Genomic DNA, 18,660 nt, shown 5'->3' with positions numbered 1-18,660 from the left:
TGCCACAGCAGTAAAACGCCTGTGACATTCACACATTTACAATCAGTTTGGCGATGTTTGCAACTCAGGCTGAGATTTAGTTTTCCCCATATTAGGCAATGACAAAGATTTCAAATGGACCAAACATTTTATACTGGTGTCAACAGCACTAACGCAGCTTCAGCTGGCAGGAGAGAGAAAAACCAAGAGCATCTGCATTATTTACTCCAGAGAAACTAGCTGAACACCATCTGTTCTCAGCCACCACCACCCCCACCCAATGCAGCCCTTTCTATACTACACCCTTGCCACCCTTTTGTGAGCCCCTCAGTCTTGGCCAAAGAACCTGAAGTCCCAGTGTTTCCCTGAATACACGTTTGGAAAGTTAATTTCAACAGAGTGATTGGTAACACAGGAGATCTCTTAATGCTGCAAAGTGTTATTAGTTGTCCAGCTGCAAAAATTATTTGCTCTTCCAACCTTCATTCTAAGTCTAAATGCAATGCTTCTCCTATAGAACATTATAACACAGGAGAGGGGGCTGGAGTATACAGCATAGAAAACCAATATTCTAGCACTCTAGGGTCTATAAACTAGTAGAAGTCATAAAACTAGAATAGGAAAGCTTACTGAATTAGCTACAGGAAATAGGTTGCATAGAGCAAAGACAAGTTTCCAAAACACCTAAAAAAAACCCACACGCGGTATCTCCATTTGCGTCTAGTTGATTTTTACAGAAACAAAGGCCCTTCAGGAAATTAACTGTCCCACTCTGAGAAACCAGAGGAAGAGTATTAGTAAGTAAATCAAGACCAGAGCCAGATCCACTAGTGATTACCGTACTACATTTGATCTGTTTGGACAGTTAAGGAAAATAGAAACATGAGACCTCTTAAGAGAAACAACTCAAGAGCTTTTCATTAAAAATAAAAACAAACCATTTATACAGAAGTAGCTCAAAATTTATTTATAAATTTGTTTAAAAAAGTATAAAAGATTTCTTTTTTTCTTTTGCTCACATTTGTACCCTGGATTAAGAAAATAGAGATTAAAATCTAAAAAGATGCCAAAGCTCCCCCAAACCTGATCTGAGAAGTAGATAAGAATTAGCTGCTTGGAGAGAACAAGCATGTGACGCCCATAGCTCTTGCTAACCTGAAAGCCTCAAATGATTCCCTCCTTTTCTATCCTACTAACATTGCTGTAATTATACTTCCAATAAGAGGCGAAACCAATCAGAAAAATAATGTAACATTTCACTGGCAGTAGAGATTAAATACGAGTTCAGTAATCAGCTCCAGCAAATATGTGTAAATAATGACAGAGAAAAACCAGTCATCCCCAGCTGCTCAGCTGAATGGGTGGGCAGTTGAAGTCAAGGTAAAAACAGTGAGGACGAACAAAATCGCATTAAGGAAAAGCTTCTCGTGAGGGTTTTCAAGGTCAGTTGATGAATGCCAGATGTAAGTAAATATTTCTCATATATCCTGGAAGAAAAAGAAAACAAGAATTACTACAAGCAGCAAAACAAAATTCGAAGCCTCTGTGGTACCAAAATGCAGTCCCTTCAAAGAACACTCTCACCTACGCTGGACTTAAATGACAATTTTTTAACGACTTAAAGACCCAGTGAAATGATTTCATTCTCAAGTCCCATTGCATTCGATTCACAAAACAGTCTCTGTCAACACTGTAATGGCTTGAGTGACAGCTCCTCAGCTGTGTTCTGAGAGATAGGCTAACATGGGTCACAAATAATAGCGTTCATAAATATTGTCACCCCCCCTCCATAGTTACAGCAAGGACAGGACGAACGCAGTGTGGAGCAGAGCAATTTAAATGGAAATGTATAGAGTAGAGTTGCACTGTTTTATGCAGCAGGAAGGTGACATCTAAGGGGACCTTGAGGAAGAGAGATAGACTAAATGAGTCCCCTCCCCCCAGTCATGTGCAAAGGGTCAAGAAATCGCCATTAAGTTCCTGCAATGCAATGCTGGGCCAAGCTACATTCGAGATTCAGTCTTGCTGTTCTAACCCCTGAGAAATGACAATTCAGGTTGCCTCATAGGTCATGACAAAAGCTTAACTGCCCTTGAAGACACAGGATTTAGAGCTTCCACAAGATCCCAAAGGGTTGTACCTACTGGTATCCGAGAAAAGATCATTTGACGGGATTTTTTAAACGTCCCACCCTAGGTACATCAGGAAAACCAATAAAGACTCTAGAAAACCAAAATCCATTTTCTAAACATAAAATTAATTTCAAATGATCAAACAAGTTTATATTAAACAATATGAGAAGAATGTGATTTAAATGAAAAAAGGCCTAAAAATAAAGACCAGTCTAATTTGTCTACCCAATATACACTTATCAAAGGCTTACGGCTTAAGTGTCTGTATGGTATTTCAAGAAATAACTTTTTCTTTCCTTGACTTTATTCATAGTCTTATCACATTGTCTGCCTTCCTCCTTTCCTTCTCTGTCTTTAGATTTTTACTGGTTCCAATATTTCCTCCAAGCCCACTCTGTGAGTTGGGGCACAGCTCTCCTCTCTCATTCCTTGGGGAGTTCAATCATCATCTATCAACTTCTAAGTAAATGACACATTGTTAACATATTCTGTATACTGACATTTTGTCCACTTGTTATTTACAAAACATGTCCAGGATAAAAGTTTAGTATATGGCTTCTTTTCTTACTTTTGTAAGATGTCCTTTAATGAGCACATGTTTTATTTTAATACATGTTGATCATTTCCTTTTGGTTTATACTTTAGGTCTTATGAAATCTGCCTCAGCTCAATTTTATAGTCTATTCTCTTCTAAAATTTAAAAAAGTTTTCCTTTCTATCTATAAACTTTAATCTACCTGGCGTTGATTTTTTATGAGTGGTGTTAGGACAGGACCTATTTTCACATGGGTACTCAATTGTTCCAACAGCATTTGTTGAAGAGTCCTTTCCCTCAGCGATGTGCTCTCCTTCTGTCATACATCAAAATTCCAGAAATGGTTGGTTCTGCCTGTACCAATTCCATAGCATATTAAATATTGAATAAGTCTCCATGTAGTCTCCTTTATCTTTAGGAGTGAATTGGCTATTCTTGCTTCTTTGCTTTGATTAGAACTTAATTAAATCTCTAGATTATTGGAGAGCACATTCCTATTCATTAACAAGGTATAACTCTCCATTTATTTATTCCTTAATGTCTTCCTATGTTTTATATTTTAAAAAGGTTATGTATACCTTTGATTGGATCTTTTTATTAATTTTTTTGTTTATTCTCAATGTACAGAAACAAAGTTAATTTTTATATACTGATCTTATATCTACCAACATTGCTGGGCCCTTATTTATTCTAACAATTTAAACATAAATTCTTTTGTATTTTCCAGGTAGATAACTGTATCTGTGATTTATAAACTTTTTCCTTTTTAATCCATAAAGGAAATGGTTTTGATATATTTTATTATAAATTTTTGATCCCTTTATTAGCTAAAGAAATTTCCTTGCTATTCCTAATTTGCTGGAAGTTTTTACCACAAATGAGTATTGAAATTGATCAAATACTTTCTCTGTATCTACTGAGGTGATCATATGGTCTTTTCCCTATAATTTATGAGGTGAATTATCTGAGTTTTTTTGTTTCATTTGTTCATTTGTAATAAGCCAAGCTTTCATTTTGAGATAAATTAAATTTGATAAGGATACATTATGTTTTTTAAAAATCCATTATTAAATCTGTCAAAATTTTGTGATGTTTTTGAATCTACGTTTATGAGTGAGACTGGTCTATCATTTTTTTTTCTGCATAATCTTTGTCTGATTTTGATTCAAAGTTACATTCACTGGCTTAATCCTTTTAGGGAATATTTCCTCCTTTCCATTTATCTGAATAACTTGCTAAACATTTAGAATAACATATTCCTTGAACGTTTAGTAGAACTTTACTGTAATATGTCTAGGCCTGGTTTTTATTTTGTGGGAAGACAGTAACAAATCAGCCTTGAAAGTGTTTGTATCATTTTGAATTCCCACCGATAATGTGCGAAAGAACCTGTTTCTCCACAGCCTCGCCAACAGAGAATTTGTCAAGCTTTTGTTTTTTTCACCAAATAATAGATGAAAAACGGTATTTTGGTTTAGTTCTTAATTTGTATTCCTTTTATTATGATGAATTCATTGAGAGCTATAATTTCAAAGATTATGTTTTTTATTCCTACAAGTTCTGGTTTGTTCTTTTTGCAAGTTCTCTTGGTTGTCTTTGTCTCGTTTTTGCTCATTGTTTCAAATCCAATATTATTCCATCAAATGTTTTATATGTAGCTATTTTAAATTCAGTATATAATCATTTTAGTGTATCAAATCATTTGGTTCTAAATCCCTCAGTTGTGTTTGTGACCCTTAATCGCAGCAACCTGTTTCCTGTGAGTGCAGTTAAGTTCCAGTCACTGTTTTACGCTTGGGATAGATCAGTGAACAAAACAACCAAAAGGCCCTGCTGTGATGGACAGTCAACAAAACATATGAGTAAATCATGTTAGAAAATTATTTTAGAAGTTTCACAGTGCTGTGGAAAATAAAAAAGTAGAGCCCAGAAAGTGGATGGTAAGAGCCAGGGATAAGGGCACAGATCACAGCATTAAATAGAGGGCCAAGGAAACCTCATAGAGGTAGAATTCAAGAAAATATTTGAAGGAGAACAAATCATATGGATATTTTGGAGAAGACTGTAGAGGAAGCAGCCAGTACAAAACTGTCAGGTAAGACCAGTGAGTTTCTCAAGTTTTCAAAGAACAGCAAGAAGGCTAGTGTGGCTAGGAGGAACGAGGACAAAGTGCAGTAGGAGGAGAGCACCAGAGGGGTATAGTGGGGTCTGGACCATTTAGTACCTGGTAGGCTACTGTAAGGACTTTGGCTTTTACTCCAAACGATTTGGAGAGTTATGGTGGCCATCGGAGGGTTTTGAGCAGAGGAGTGACAGAATCTGACTTCTGTTGCAAACAGATCACTCTCATATTAAGAATAGACTCCAGGTGGGTAAGTGTGGAGGCAGGGAAACCACCTAGGAGACTATTTCAAGCATCTAGATGAGCAGTGGTAGAGGTTGGAAGCAGGATAATAGTGGCGAAGGTGGTGACAAACTGTTGGATTGGATGCATTTTGAAGGAAGAGTCAAGAAGATTTGCTGATGGATCAGCTCGGGGGGGGATGTGAGAGATGGGTTGTACCATTATGCAAACAGGAAAAAGTGCAGATAGAGCATTGGGGTAAAGTGGATCAAAGGTTAAGTTTTAGACATGTTACGGTTGGAATGTCTATTAGACTTGCAAGTAGAGACTTTAGGTAGACAAATGGATATGCAAGTCTGAAGGAAGAGGTCTAGGCTGGAAATAGAAATTTTGGAGTAATAAGCATAAAATTGTATTTAATTTCATGAGAACAAATGAGGTCACTAAGGTATTAAGTGAACATAAAGTAAAGAAGGTGGTTCAATGTGGATCCCCCTGAGGCACTCCAAAGTTGAGAGGAGAGGAAGATACAGGGAATCAGTAAAGGAGAATGAGAAGAAGTGGCCACTGAGACAGGTGGACACCCAGGAGAGTACAGTGTCCCAGAAGCCAAGTAAAGAGTTTCAAAAAGGAGGGAGTGAGTCACCATAACAAATGATACTGATGGTTAAAGGATGAAGACTGAGAAATAACTATTGGATTCTGCAATATGGACATTGTTAGTGACCATGACAAGAGCATTATGGTTGAACTAATAAAGTCTAAATTCTGATTAGAGTGGGTTTAAGAGGAATGAAAGGAAAGAAATTAGAGACAGCTAGGATAGATACTTCTTGAAGTTTTTTGGTTTTTTGCTGAGGAAGAGTAGCCCTGAGCTAACATCCCTTGCCAGTCTTCTTCTATTTTGTATGTGGGTCACTGCCACAGCATGACTGCTGACAAGTGGTGTAGGTTCCCACCCAGGAACTGAACCCAGGCCGCTGAAGTGGAGTGCACCAAACTTAATGACTAGGCCATGGGGCCGGCTCTGACCCCTTTTAAAGTTTTGCTCTAAACAGGAAAAAGGAAACAGGACAGTAGCAAGTGGGAAGGGAGTATCACTATAATTTTCATTTATTTATATTTTATGTTGCTGGGAATTTTCTAGTTGAGATGCAACATTTGGCAATTCAGGAGAGAGGGGTATGTATTGTTAAGACAAATTCGCCTAGTTGCTGGAGGAGAGAGAATCTGGTCCCCAAGAAAAAGCAGTCATAGAGGGATGTTTGTAGGTAAGCAGAGGTGGAGGTGGAGCCTGAGGAAGTTCTCACCTTTCTGTCACTGCTTCTTTCAAGCAAGGGAAAAGCCAATAACCACTTTGGACTTGGATATGCCTGTCTTACTAAGGAAACTTCAATCATCCTCACTCACAGCACATCATGGGAAAATGATGTTCTTCTCTTTCTATCTGTGAGGAATCTCAGCAGAGACTTATAGCTCCTTTACATAAGGCTGCTGATAGCCAATGGTGAGCCAGATTCCCCAACCCTCATTCCCTTAGTGGCAGCCCATGCAGTATTCAGTTACTCTCTCCCATCATCTTCCCCTCAAGCCTAGGTATTTTTCTAGGTACTCTCTAAATTAGGGGAATTGTTAAGTAGAGGAGAAAATGTGCAGCGAGTTTCCAAGTCCTGTCCAAAATGTGAGTTTCAATCACATTTCACCACTTGTAAATTCTGTGAACTTGGATAACGTCTTAAACTCACAATATTCCATTTTCCACATGATTCCTACTCATACACTCTTAAGAATAAGTCACTAATTTGTCAAATGTAACACAAGATGCAAAGATACTGTGATTTGATTCTTTTCTCTCTCTTCCACATTGTCTCTATTCTGAACGCCATAGTGATACACGTGAGCATACATATGGACAGACGCGTCCAGGATGCATTCTCTGCAAATTTGCCTATATTCATTCATCTTCACTATATACACATTTGTGAAACCTGTCCATAAATTTCAACTACTATATGCCTTTCAAGGAAATATGCATGCAAGATTTCTAACAGATTGTCTTCTGAAAAATGATCTTTTGTCCATGAGTATTTGTTAAAGGGTGATCTTCTCTAGAGTTTCCAGGTCGGCAAGCACTCAATTCTCTTGTTGTATTTTACCAATGTAAAGATTTCTATCTACTTCATTTTTTGAATATGTATAAATGCACTTGGGCTTCAATTAAATTGCAAAACCTCCTGTAGTTAGCTTCGATTCTTTACACATTGCAAACCCCACAATTATATACATTCCTGAGCTTTGGTGCTGGTCCAATCATAGATTGTGCATGCAAAACACATTACACACATATCACAACACAGTTGCAAGGTTTTCTTCACAGAAATCTGTAAGGATATTTCATTTTCAAAAAGTATCTTTTGCTGTAGGGATTTTTTAAAAATCATTTTGTAGTGAAAAATTAAATACTGGTTTCTTTGATGTGCCAGTTTCACTGAAAGAATATATTACTAGAGAATGTTTTCTGTTTTTATAACCACATTTCACCTAAAATCTTCCTGAAAAAAAAAACGTTCATTTGTTTTTGTTGCAGGTCTGGGCAAGAGGTGATAAAAAGCCTTACAGTCCAGGCAATCACACTGCGAGCAACGGGCAGGTGTCATTTTTTATGTTGATTGGCCGGAGCTGAAATCAGGACTTTTTCCTCTCTTAGAAGCTATTGTGGAATTTACAGTAATCACCCTGGCTGACTGCCCATCACACAGCTGAACAGCACACCAAAAAAATGATACCTAGGGAGAAGGCCACAACATATTTTTTAAATTCTCATTGTTTTTATTTTTCAACTTTGAAAGATTTTTTTTGAGAAAAGAAAAAACTCACCCAGCTGTTACCAGTATTCATATTCCAATAGCTTCCGAAGTGCTCGAGGCCACCTGGTTGACTTCTGGCTTGGAGTCGGTCCAGAAAAGCATTATTTACCCTTTAAAACAATGAAAAATGTGTGTGAGTGAAAAGCTTGCTACTGGGCTGAGAGATTTTTGAGAACCGAACTTGCTCTATGAACTGACTGTGGGGATTGCTTACCCGCTTCAGCTCAGAAGAAATCTACAGAAACTTCTTTTCACATTAACCATATGACATGCTGTTGACAGCCCTTTGCTGGAGCTGGTGCCAGTCTTGGCTCAGGCCAAAGGGGGCACAAGTTCTTAATTTCAGAGTTTCACTCACCCACCTTCTACCAGTTCTGAAAGAACCTTAGTCACCCAAACAAGCGTCAACTAAGGGCCATGCAAGATGTGAACCCCAGAGGCTGAGGAAAGATGGAAGCTTCAGCAAGAACTAAAACATGAAGAGAAACCAAAAATAAGACAGACATCTCTCTCATATACCCTGTACGCCACTGCCAGTCTTCCTAACTAAAGCAAGCCTCCCAAGTGAAAAGTAGAAGGACAACGGGAAGAGAGTACGGGAAAAGAGAAATATCAGAAGTGGGAAGCCAAGCTTTCAAAAGAAGAAATGGGTACATCTTTCCCTGATGTTCGGTCATACTTGACGGAACAAATTTCAGAAATTAAGTTTAACGTATATGAGGTAAAACTGTAAAGAAAGGCGAGAAAGTGATTCTCTTAAGGGTCAGGATGGGCTCAGCTGTAGGATGATGGCTATATTCTGCTTCTGCAGCTGGCTACCTGGGTGTTAATTTTACAATTAAGCATTCTAAAGGTCTGTTTCATGGACTTTTCTGTGTTACATATTACAATTTTTTAATTAAAAAAAATAAAGGCAACCTCATGCTCTGAGTTGCCCACGTATAGCTGAGTAGAGTCAGGGATGTGAAGGCTGGAGAAACAGCATTGTAATAGGTACCTTATGATGTCAACAGATTACTGTGGAACAGTGTCATTAAGAAGATAAGCATCTTGGCAGAAGCACAGTGCCTGGCACACAGCAGCCACTCAATACATGCTTGTGGAAGGAAGAGGGGGTGGCACCCAGCTACGTTTGCCTCCTTCCTGCCATGAAGATGAGCAGAATCTGGTCATGGTGGGGGATGAGGCAATGACATGGGAGATTTGAGAACTTTAAGGAAAAATGACTGCTGGGGAGCAAAGTCTGAGGCTGGGTTTGTTTGCCTGTCTGTGCTTGCTCAGGGCTAGCGAAAATGCCAACTGCATGTTGACCCAATTTGATCTCTGGCTTGTTGGGTTGCTATTTTCTCAACAACCCTAAGTCCATCAGACAGTGGTTACATCTTAGTTATCATAAAGCTTTTTCTCCTCTCACCATAAAATCTACCCAAGTGCCAAATTCTGGCCATCCTGGGTCACTGTAGAGCTTGATGTTTGTGTTGCCCTTTCTAGACCTCTCAGCATGCAGATTCAACAGTATCTTACTGAGCTGGAGACCTGACTATCAAGGAAGAGAAAGCTGAGTCTGGTCACCCCTAAACAACACAACGATGGTATTCTGGGAAGCCCATGTGCCAAGGGCTGTTTTTATCCAGTCTTTTTGTCAGTAACAAAGAGCAGCTTTCCTTCAATATCCCCCACCCTACCCCACATCCAAACCACAAGTGGTCTTGTTGGCTCTACTCACTAAACACCTCCTGAATTCACCCATTTCTTTCCATGGCCACCATTCTAGTCCAAATCACTGTTCTCTCTCCCCCTGCTTCTACTTCCCCTCCTGCCTTCACTAATCCATTCTCTATACAACCACCTTACTAAATTATAAAACGGATCATGCCTCCCTTTTGTTTAAAACCCTCCCATGGCTTCCCATCAGTCTCAGAATAAAATCACTGGCTTACAAAATCTTGTATTTTCCGGCTCCTGCCTACCTTTCCTACACCATTTCATACTATTCTCTTCCTCCACATCTATAATCCAATCATTTGAGACTCAAAAATTCCAAGCTCACTCTCACTTTAGGACCTTTGTGTTTGTTCTTGTGCCTGATAATATCCTTTTGATGTAGCATCCAGGTATATGTTTTGGCCTCTGATCTCTACGTGAGTGGCTCCTGTTTTTTGATGTCACTTCTTCATTGAAGACCTATTGCCTCCAATCCCTCCCTTAACATCACCCTGTGAGGTGGTCCTCACAGTATGTATCACTGTCTGAAATAATCTCGCTGTTAAATTGTTGATTTCTGTTTCTTTCCTCCAGATTGTAATTTCCATGTGGTAGGGACTTTCTCTTCCTTGTTTACCCCAATTTCCAGTGCCCAAAACAAAGCCTTCAGAGTGTACTCTGATATGTAAAAGGTGAATGAATGAATCATCCAGGTGCATGGTCCCCAACTCTTGCTTCTGTGACTGCAGCTGTATTGTGGAACCACCAACGGTGGTCAGCGTGGGCTGCAAAACAGCTCACTGTGAACTTCCCTCAGTTCACCCAAACACTGCAAAGACTGATGGCTTGTCATGAATACATGAGGTGATGCAATGCATTTTTGAGTATCAATTACTAAAAGGACACAGCACAGTGGTTGAACTCTCCTTGGCACTTTAGGATTGTTCTCGACTGGCCAATGTCCACTGCAGTATGGGTCAACCAGAGATCATGAGTGGTAAAGAAATTGTTTTTCTCAATTCCTATTAAGAATTCAAACAGGAAAAAAGAAGTACTAGTTTATATTTTTGTTTACTAGGTTTAGAAAGTACATACATTTTATTGGTGTCAAATTAGTCTTCTGGATTTTCTTCTAGGGCTTAATTTGGATAAAAACTATTATTCAAAGATGGTTCAAGTTTCAATGTATCAATTCAGTTTATTCAAGTTTTCAGTTCATGGCCCAGATCCTTGCAAGTCCTTGACTCCCATGACCCTCCTTGCTCTGTTTTTTCTTTCTGGAGTTTCTAATTTTTCTCTTACTCAAAAACTTACACTGGGTCCGGTGCAGTGCACTTGTGCTCAGTCATTTTAGGATGCATTGAGAAGATTGTAAGGAAACCCACAAGCATTCTGTTATAAAACTCAGGGGTGAGTTTTCTGATATATAAACTTCTAAACAGTGAAAGCACATTTTTTTTTGACTCCAATAAAATTATGTCCCTGGAGAAAACCTAACTTATGTCCCCTACACATATACTACCCAGCTCATGCTTTTGGACACAGCTATTTTATTCATTAACAGGCTACCGAATGAGTATTTTCATGATAACATGGCAAAGCTCACTGTAAACTCTAAGGGACAATACAGATATAAGCTTTACTGATTGAAACTATAAAACATGTTTAAAGACTTGATCGGTTATTTCAAAACTGATTACTGAGTTTACTATCCAGAGAGATATCCTTTTGGATTAAATTTGAATCTACATTTAACTAGAATCAATAGAAAGAGAAAATAAAGTGTAGAAAATAGATAGCTCCACCAATAGTTAGGTATTCAGCAGTATGGAAATAAATTTAAAGAGTGAGGGTTAAGGTTCCTACAATAGAAAAGTAATCCTTTCCACCTCTAATCAAATAACTTGTGTTTTTATTGGGTGCCTGTTGAAGATTAATTTCTTAGCAATGGATCCTATTAATGTGACATATCACTATCTTTAAGATGCTTAAAGCCTTACAATCCACTTAATCCTCAGAAATTCAGAAAAATGACCAGCTACCACAAATAACCAGTTAATATAATATCACATTTTTTAATGGAAACATTTTTAAAGAGAAAATGAGAAAAACCAATGAAAAAGGGCTAAACCAATTTATGAGCTACTTTATAAAAAACAGGCTGCAGTAACAGTCCCCCTTTACTCAACAAAATAGCCTAACCAGTGTATCAGAGTTCTGATGTTTCCTCATAATCAGAGAAGAAGACATAAATTCACACTTGACATTTTAAAACTATTTTGACCAGACTATGGGAGCAGCAAAATCCAGCCAAAACAACATGAGCACCAATCCACAGTTAGTGGTTCCAGCAAAACCGGGAGCTTCCGTTAATGCTCTTTAAAGTCTCATTTACAAAATGAAACCACCATGGTTTAAAAATACAAGCCAGCGAGAGTGGAAAGGTGAAAGACATAAAAGAAGCCACTCGGTTTCAAAAGAAGAATGTGCTCCTTTAAATCATGAAAGCCTTTACACTGAATTCTTCTCCTGAGACACTAAAGTGCACTGCAATAAGCTCAAATAACCCAAGTGCCCCTTGGGAAAACTCTAGCATAACAGTGACAGACAACATAGTGGTTATTAGCACTGTCCCATCATCAACATGATATTTCACTGAGTAGTCTTAACATCTGATATTAGGAATAAGATAGAGAGTACTTGAGCTATTAAAAATTACATAATGATTCTATTTTAAGGTTTTTTTTCCCCTAATACCTTAGTCAATGCAAAACAAGTTTAATGGTAGTTCGTGTCTGAACTTTTGTGTTCAAGTATGGGTATCTCACCATCTGTACTAGTCTAATTATTCTAAAGTAGTCTACAAACAGCAAAGCATCATCTCAAAGGATTAAGATGCTTCATCCTATGGAAGCCAAATTAAATATATCATGAATAAACACAGAGCTTGAGAGCATGATTCAGTTTTCTAACATGAATTTATGCCATCTATCCAGAAAAATTGGATATTGCGTGTGTGTAAATATGTACACATATGTGCACACACACACAATATCCAATATGTGGCAGTTGGTATCCCTCACACACACACCACACCCCAATAATATAAAGATTATAAAGGTGATATAGATTCCAAAACCACATTCACTATCACTATAGTGTTTTCCTAAAACATTGTGAAACCTTTATAAGTAAATGTTTTTACCAAGAATGCTTATTTTATTAACCATTTATACCTCCTGTGCTCAGTCTGCCAGGTTTGGGTTCTTTCTTCCTCCTGTTGTTGTCGCTTTAATTCCAGTAATTCACTCTAGGAACAAAATATAGTTTTCAGTACATGGTTATACAGAAAACGCCTAAATCGATTACATATTTAAGCTTAGGTAGTACAATATTTCATTTCTGAAACTTTTACTGAAGTACCATTTCCATGTGAAACTATTTTCTTATATAACTAGGTAGCAAAAATAATTGTGCCTTAGTCAAACAATAGCTCTGTGAGAGAGATTAAAAAGCCAATGCATGGTCAAGATATTAGACCAAAAGGTAAAATACACACAGAAGAAAACACAATGGGAGTCAAACTCATGTGTGTCTTATGAAGAAAAACAAATCAAATTAGTTCCTTAAGGAATGTCACACAAAACCATTTCTTGGTATTTCTTTAGCATTTCTTTCCCAATAAATTTGTAGCAACCTACAAATAAATATTGGACTCAATTCTGTAGTGAAATTCTGTTAGTACAACATCCTCCATCCTGGAGAATAATCGCTCACCTATTATTGACTAGTTACTTCTAATAGGAGCATAACTTTGGACTCCCTGGAGGGGATACTTTGCTTCAAATAGATCACATTCCTACAACTAAATCTCTAGCTTCTGTCATGCTGATTACCATCCTGGAAGAGGCAACTCAAATTCCAAACTCAGTTACTCTGTTTACAATATTAAACCAAAGGACTGGGTGCCAAGATTTCTATAATACCCAACTGTCTACCTTGAGGCAGACTGAATTTTAACCCCATTTCAAAGAGACAAAAACAGCGAGAAGAGAATTATCAGGCCCACGTCATAAGTTAGTGCCTGAGACAGAGATTTTTTGATAGAGAAAATACTGTCAAGTCTTGATAAACACATACCAACATATGCATTTTTTTTTCTTTTTGCTGAGGAAGATTCTCCTTGAACTAATATCTATGCCAGTCTTCCTCTATTTTGGATGTGGGTCGCTGCCACAGCATGGCCACTGACAAATGGTGTAGGTCCATACCTGGGAACCGAACCTGGGCTGCTGAAGCAGAGTGTGCCAAACTTAACCACTAGGCCATGGAGCCAGTGCCTACATGTATTTTTTTCAACCCCAAAACTCCCTTGATGAAAAGTATAAAAAAGTTCAAAGTTCAGATATATATATATATGTATATTTATTTATTTATTATTTTTTTAACTATTCAAGGCCTTCCAACATTCCACAGTCTCCAAAATAGAAAGACTGGTTTCTTATACTGTGATATTCCCAATACATTACTAATGAATCTCTAAAGTACATTATTTAATTCTAACTCTCATCTAACACCAACAAGGGAAAAATTAGAGAGTTTTCTAAATAATTGAATAATATCCATTCAACAATTCAACAAGTATATATTAACCACCTAGATGTCAAGTCTTGTGCTAGAGACTCACTTCTCTACAATAGCATAAAGTCTTTCATTTCATTTTAATTTGTGTCACTATATGTACATAGTTTTAAAAGTCTACTAAGTAACAGTACTACTTATTAGTACTACCCATAAAAAAAGCTCCAGTCCTCCCCCTCACCACCACCTCCAATCATTTTCAACTCCTATGTGTGGTTTCATCTGTCAATTATCTCCTTAATAGCATGCATAATCTCTTTTTTCCTTTTTTAAAAATCTGTATTATCTTTTGGCTTCCTACTACAGAAAAGATTTGTGCCTCTATTACTACCTCCATCCCAAGCCCAACTTCTTTCTTCCCAGTACATCACCATCCTCATCCCTTATCCTTACAATATTTTTTTTTAAGATTGTCACCTAAGCTAACATCTGTTGCCAATCTTCTTTTTTTTTTCCCCCCTTCTTCTTCTCCTCAAAGTCCCCCAGTACATAGTTGTATGTTCTAATTGTAGGTCCTTCTGGTTGTGTTATGTGGGACGGTACCTCAGCATGGTTGGATGAGCACCCAGGATCCGAACCAGGGAAACCCTGGGTCACTGAAGCAGAGGGTGTGAACTTAACCACTTGGCCACAGGGCTGGCCCATTTACAACATTTTTTAACTGCCCGTATGGTGGAAGAGGGGCTCCAGGGTTCTTACAGCTCCTCATTTAGACTTCTAATTCACCCTCCTCTTCTCAACCCCAGCCTTCAGAGGCACCAGCTGCCTCCAATTCCAGAGTTGCATCAGGACTGCTCCAACTTGGCATCTTACTGCTTCTTGCAGGTGAGTTCTGGCTTTTCCCACTCTACTTTCCAGCTTCCAAAATTTTGCTGATATCTTTTCTTTGCTGCAGTGTCCTGGCCTGTTCTTTTGTTCTTACTGGTTTATGCCTTTCAAAAAAATGTTTTTCCTTTATTGTTTTTTAGTGGGATTTGGAAAAGAGACTGGAGATAAGCAAATGAAATATTTTGAAAGTTCAATGTTTAACCTAGAAGACCTTAACATTTTCAAACAAAAAATTTTACCAGAATTCTGTTTCTTGATCCTCACAACCATTCACAGAGATAGGCAAGTAGATAAAGTATTATTTGATAAATGAATGAGTGAATAAATGAGCACTGTTATGCTTGTTTTACAGATGAGGAAACAGGATCAGAGACTCATTTTAAGTAACTTGTCAAGAGCTAAATGGCTCTTTAGTAGCAAAATAAAGACTAGAGCTTAGATTTTTCTTGTATATAATCTTCTGCAAGATGCAACCAAAATAGGCAGTTAAGATTAAGGATAACTTGTCTGTAGTTCCTCATATCAGTTATAAACAGCCACATCCAGAACTATAGGACCCACTTAAAGAGTTCTAGCAGAACATGTCTAACCAAAGCTCAAACCTAAATCCCTCTTGTCAAAGGATGCTAATTCTTCTCACACGCATTAACCCATTTCTCCCATGAGCCACTTCTAGTATCCAGCCCATCCTAAGTTTAATAACATGAACTCTAAACAAATTAAATTCTCATCAGTTCTGGACATGAGATAGATTTTTAAGAACTATAAGACACATATATTATGTACATATATGTATATTATTACACAGTTCTCTACAATAATTTTTAAAATAATTTTTTCCGCCTTGGCAAAATGATCCTGAAGTCTATCTGGAAAAAATAAATATGCAATCATAGCCATGAAAAAATTCTGAAAAAAAGAAAAGAAATGAAGAAGAACCAACTTCACCAACTATTAAAACATATCATGAAACTACAGTAATTAAGACAATTTGATTGAGTCCCGGAAAATAGCTAATCCGTGGAAATGCAGCTTACCAGAAAGTTGTGCTAAAGTCACGCAGGAGAGATAGAAAATGAATGATAAAGAAATAGCCAACCATTGTGAAAAAGATTAAAACTATATCCTTTATTTTTCATGTCAAAATAAGTGTTGTAAAGGTCTAAGATTTGAACCTAAAGGATGGAACCATAGAAGTTTTCGAAGAAGTCCTGGATAAATTTACTTATCAACTTGGAGTGAGAAAGATCCAGAAATCATTTTTAAAAATTGATAAATTTGGCTGAATAAAAATTCACAGCTTCTATTGGGAAAAAATAACATACACAAACTCAAAAAAAACCAAACCTGAATTTTTATGACACATAAGCTAATTTTATTATTCTTTCATTCATTCACTCAACAGTATCTGAATGCTTATTATGAGCCAGGCTTTGAGCTAGGTGATGGGAATACAGCAATGAACAAGACAGATGAGATGTTTGCTCCTTAAGAGTTCATATTCTAGAAGAAAGGAAACCCATAAACAAGTGAGAAGAATATCAGATCATAATCCTATGCAGAAGATTAAACTTGTTGATGTGAGGGTCAGTGGCACAGTTACTATTTCAGCTGGAGGCACAAGGAACACCTGAAACGGTGGCTAAAGACTTCATATAAATCAATAAGGAAACAGCGACCAACAGAAAAAGGGCCAAGGATAGGAAGAAGTTCACAGATAAGCTACAGGTTGCCTATAAATTCAAAATAATCGTCATCTTCACATATAATCAAAGAAATATAAATCAGAACAGTGAGATAAAACTTTTCTCCCATCATATTGGCAAAAACTAGAAAAGTTTCATAGAGAATCAGGTACATTCAAGTACTTTGGCAGAATGCCTAAATCAGTGAAAACTAACTTAATTTTGGGAGGACAGTTTAGCAATAACCATCAACATGTAAAATGTACACATCCTTTACAGAAGTGTTCCAAGATGTAAGCATAAGTGTACAAAGATGTAAGAGATAAGTAAGGATAGGCACAGTTGTATTACTGAAACACTAGAAGTTTAAGAGAAAGTCTTAATGCCCATTAATAAGGAACTGGCATGATAAGGTGGACTACCCACACAATGGAATCCTATGCAACAGTTAGAAGGAATAAGGTAGATGGGGGGAGGGAGAAGCACCTGAGAGATCTGTAAGATACATTAAGTGATAAAAAGGTTCAGAGCAGTGCTCCTGGGAATGTTCCACATAAACAGAAAAGATACGCACACATCCATCTCAACTTTTATATGCTGGCATATACCATATTTAAAACGTTTTTATGGAAAAACGCATACTAAAATGTCCAATGTAGTTATCACTGAGGAGAGAATCATGGAGGGTAGATGGACGGGGAAGGAAGTTTTAACATCATACACAGTGTTTTTGAACCATGTTTATATATTACTTCTTCATACCGTCAACAGAAGTTTATCTGCGTGGGACACAATTTCTGATTCATTTAAAAATCCCAATAAATATATAGTTTTTAATACTTAAAGATGTAAAAGAGCAAAACACTACATTATGAAGCCAAGAACTGTTAGGGAGGAAGAAAAGAGGATGGGAAGAGAATAACAAGCATCATCCTATTACAGAGACCAGGACAGGGGAGAGGAGGAGACAGAGCAGGAGGGAAGTGGGGATGGTCGGGCAGCTGATGAGGCGTCACCATGCAAGAACATCACTCCAGATGGCAGAAGAGAAGGCTCTGGCATCATCGCACTTGGGATTATTATTCTACAAATAGCAAAGTGTATTTACCAGGGAGAGGCTGGTTTTCCTTGGGTACAGCGAAGGATAATTTCAACTAATTAATTAGTTCTGCTGAACTGACAGCCACTGTGGATGTGTCTGCATGCCTTATAAGCATATTCTTGGTTCATTTACTGGGTTCTCACACAGAAGTGCAATACACAGTGGGACAGATACAAAATAAGTGATTCTTGTTCCAAGAACTGAGCTTTGGGCATTAAGAAAGTCAACACGCTCTAAGCAGGGGGACATGACGCACAGCATCCGAGACACTGTCAAGTCCTGTCCCACTCAATTCATATTTGTTAAGCACCAACCATTTTCCAGATACCTGGATTCATGCTGATGGTACAGATACAAAGAAGACACAACTCCACCCTGAGGGAAATCACAGTATAATGAGGGAAACAAACCCAGAAACAACCATGACACAAAGCAGAAAGAAATGCATTGCTGAACACAAGTTCAAGCAACATGACATGGGAATATGAAGGAAGGGATGCAAACAAGAGGAACAAGGAACAAATGTACCTGGGTGATGTTCGACATTTTAAGCGCATCCGTGAAGGCTCCCAGAGGAAAGAGAGCATGTCTTCTCACTGCTCTACACAACTCCCTGCATTCACACAGAGCTCCGTACAAAGAGGGTACTTAAGTAATATGATAAACAATATATCACTTGGAGATGCCAAGAGAACTTCCTGTAGCCATTGGCCAAGTGGTGTATGGTAAATGAGGACAACACTGCAAATGGCACCACTGCCCCTGCCACCCTCCCAGGGCTACTCTCAAGAGGGGCTGGGCTGGGGAGGTGCAGGCAGGCACCAAGATTTCTACTAGGGGCCC

The 18,660-nt window shown here is 38.0% G+C and overlaps 1 protein-coding gene across 3 annotated transcripts in view; it reads right to left on the bottom strand.

The window, feature by feature from the left end:
- Positions 1 to 919: 919 nt before the first annotated feature.
- EPSTI1 (epithelial stromal interaction 1) overlaps positions 920 to 18,660 on the bottom strand; it is an 85,622-nt gene continuing 67,881 nt past the window's right edge. For all 3 annotated transcript variants that reach the window (XM_070578380.1, XM_008534505.2, XM_008534513.2), the window contains 3 exons: positions 12,798 to 12,871; positions 7,868 to 7,967; positions 920 to 1,466 (listed from right to left, as the gene is read on the bottom strand). In XM_070578380.1, the coding sequence (XP_070434481.1) occupies positions 1,458 to 1,466; positions 7,868 to 7,967; positions 12,798 to 12,871 (183 nt within the window). In that variant the 3' untranslated portion in view covers positions 920 to 1,457. The remainder of the gene's footprint in view (positions 1,467 to 7,867; positions 7,968 to 12,797; positions 12,872 to 18,660) is intronic.

The sequence above is a fragment of the Equus przewalskii genome, chromosome 16 (genome assembly GCF_037783145.1).
Source record: "Equus przewalskii isolate Varuska chromosome 16, EquPr2, whole genome shotgun sequence".
Taxonomy (NCBI): Eukaryota; Metazoa; Chordata; class Mammalia; order Perissodactyla; family Equidae; genus Equus; species Equus przewalskii.
This window is presented reverse-complemented; position numbering and strand designations above follow the sequence as displayed.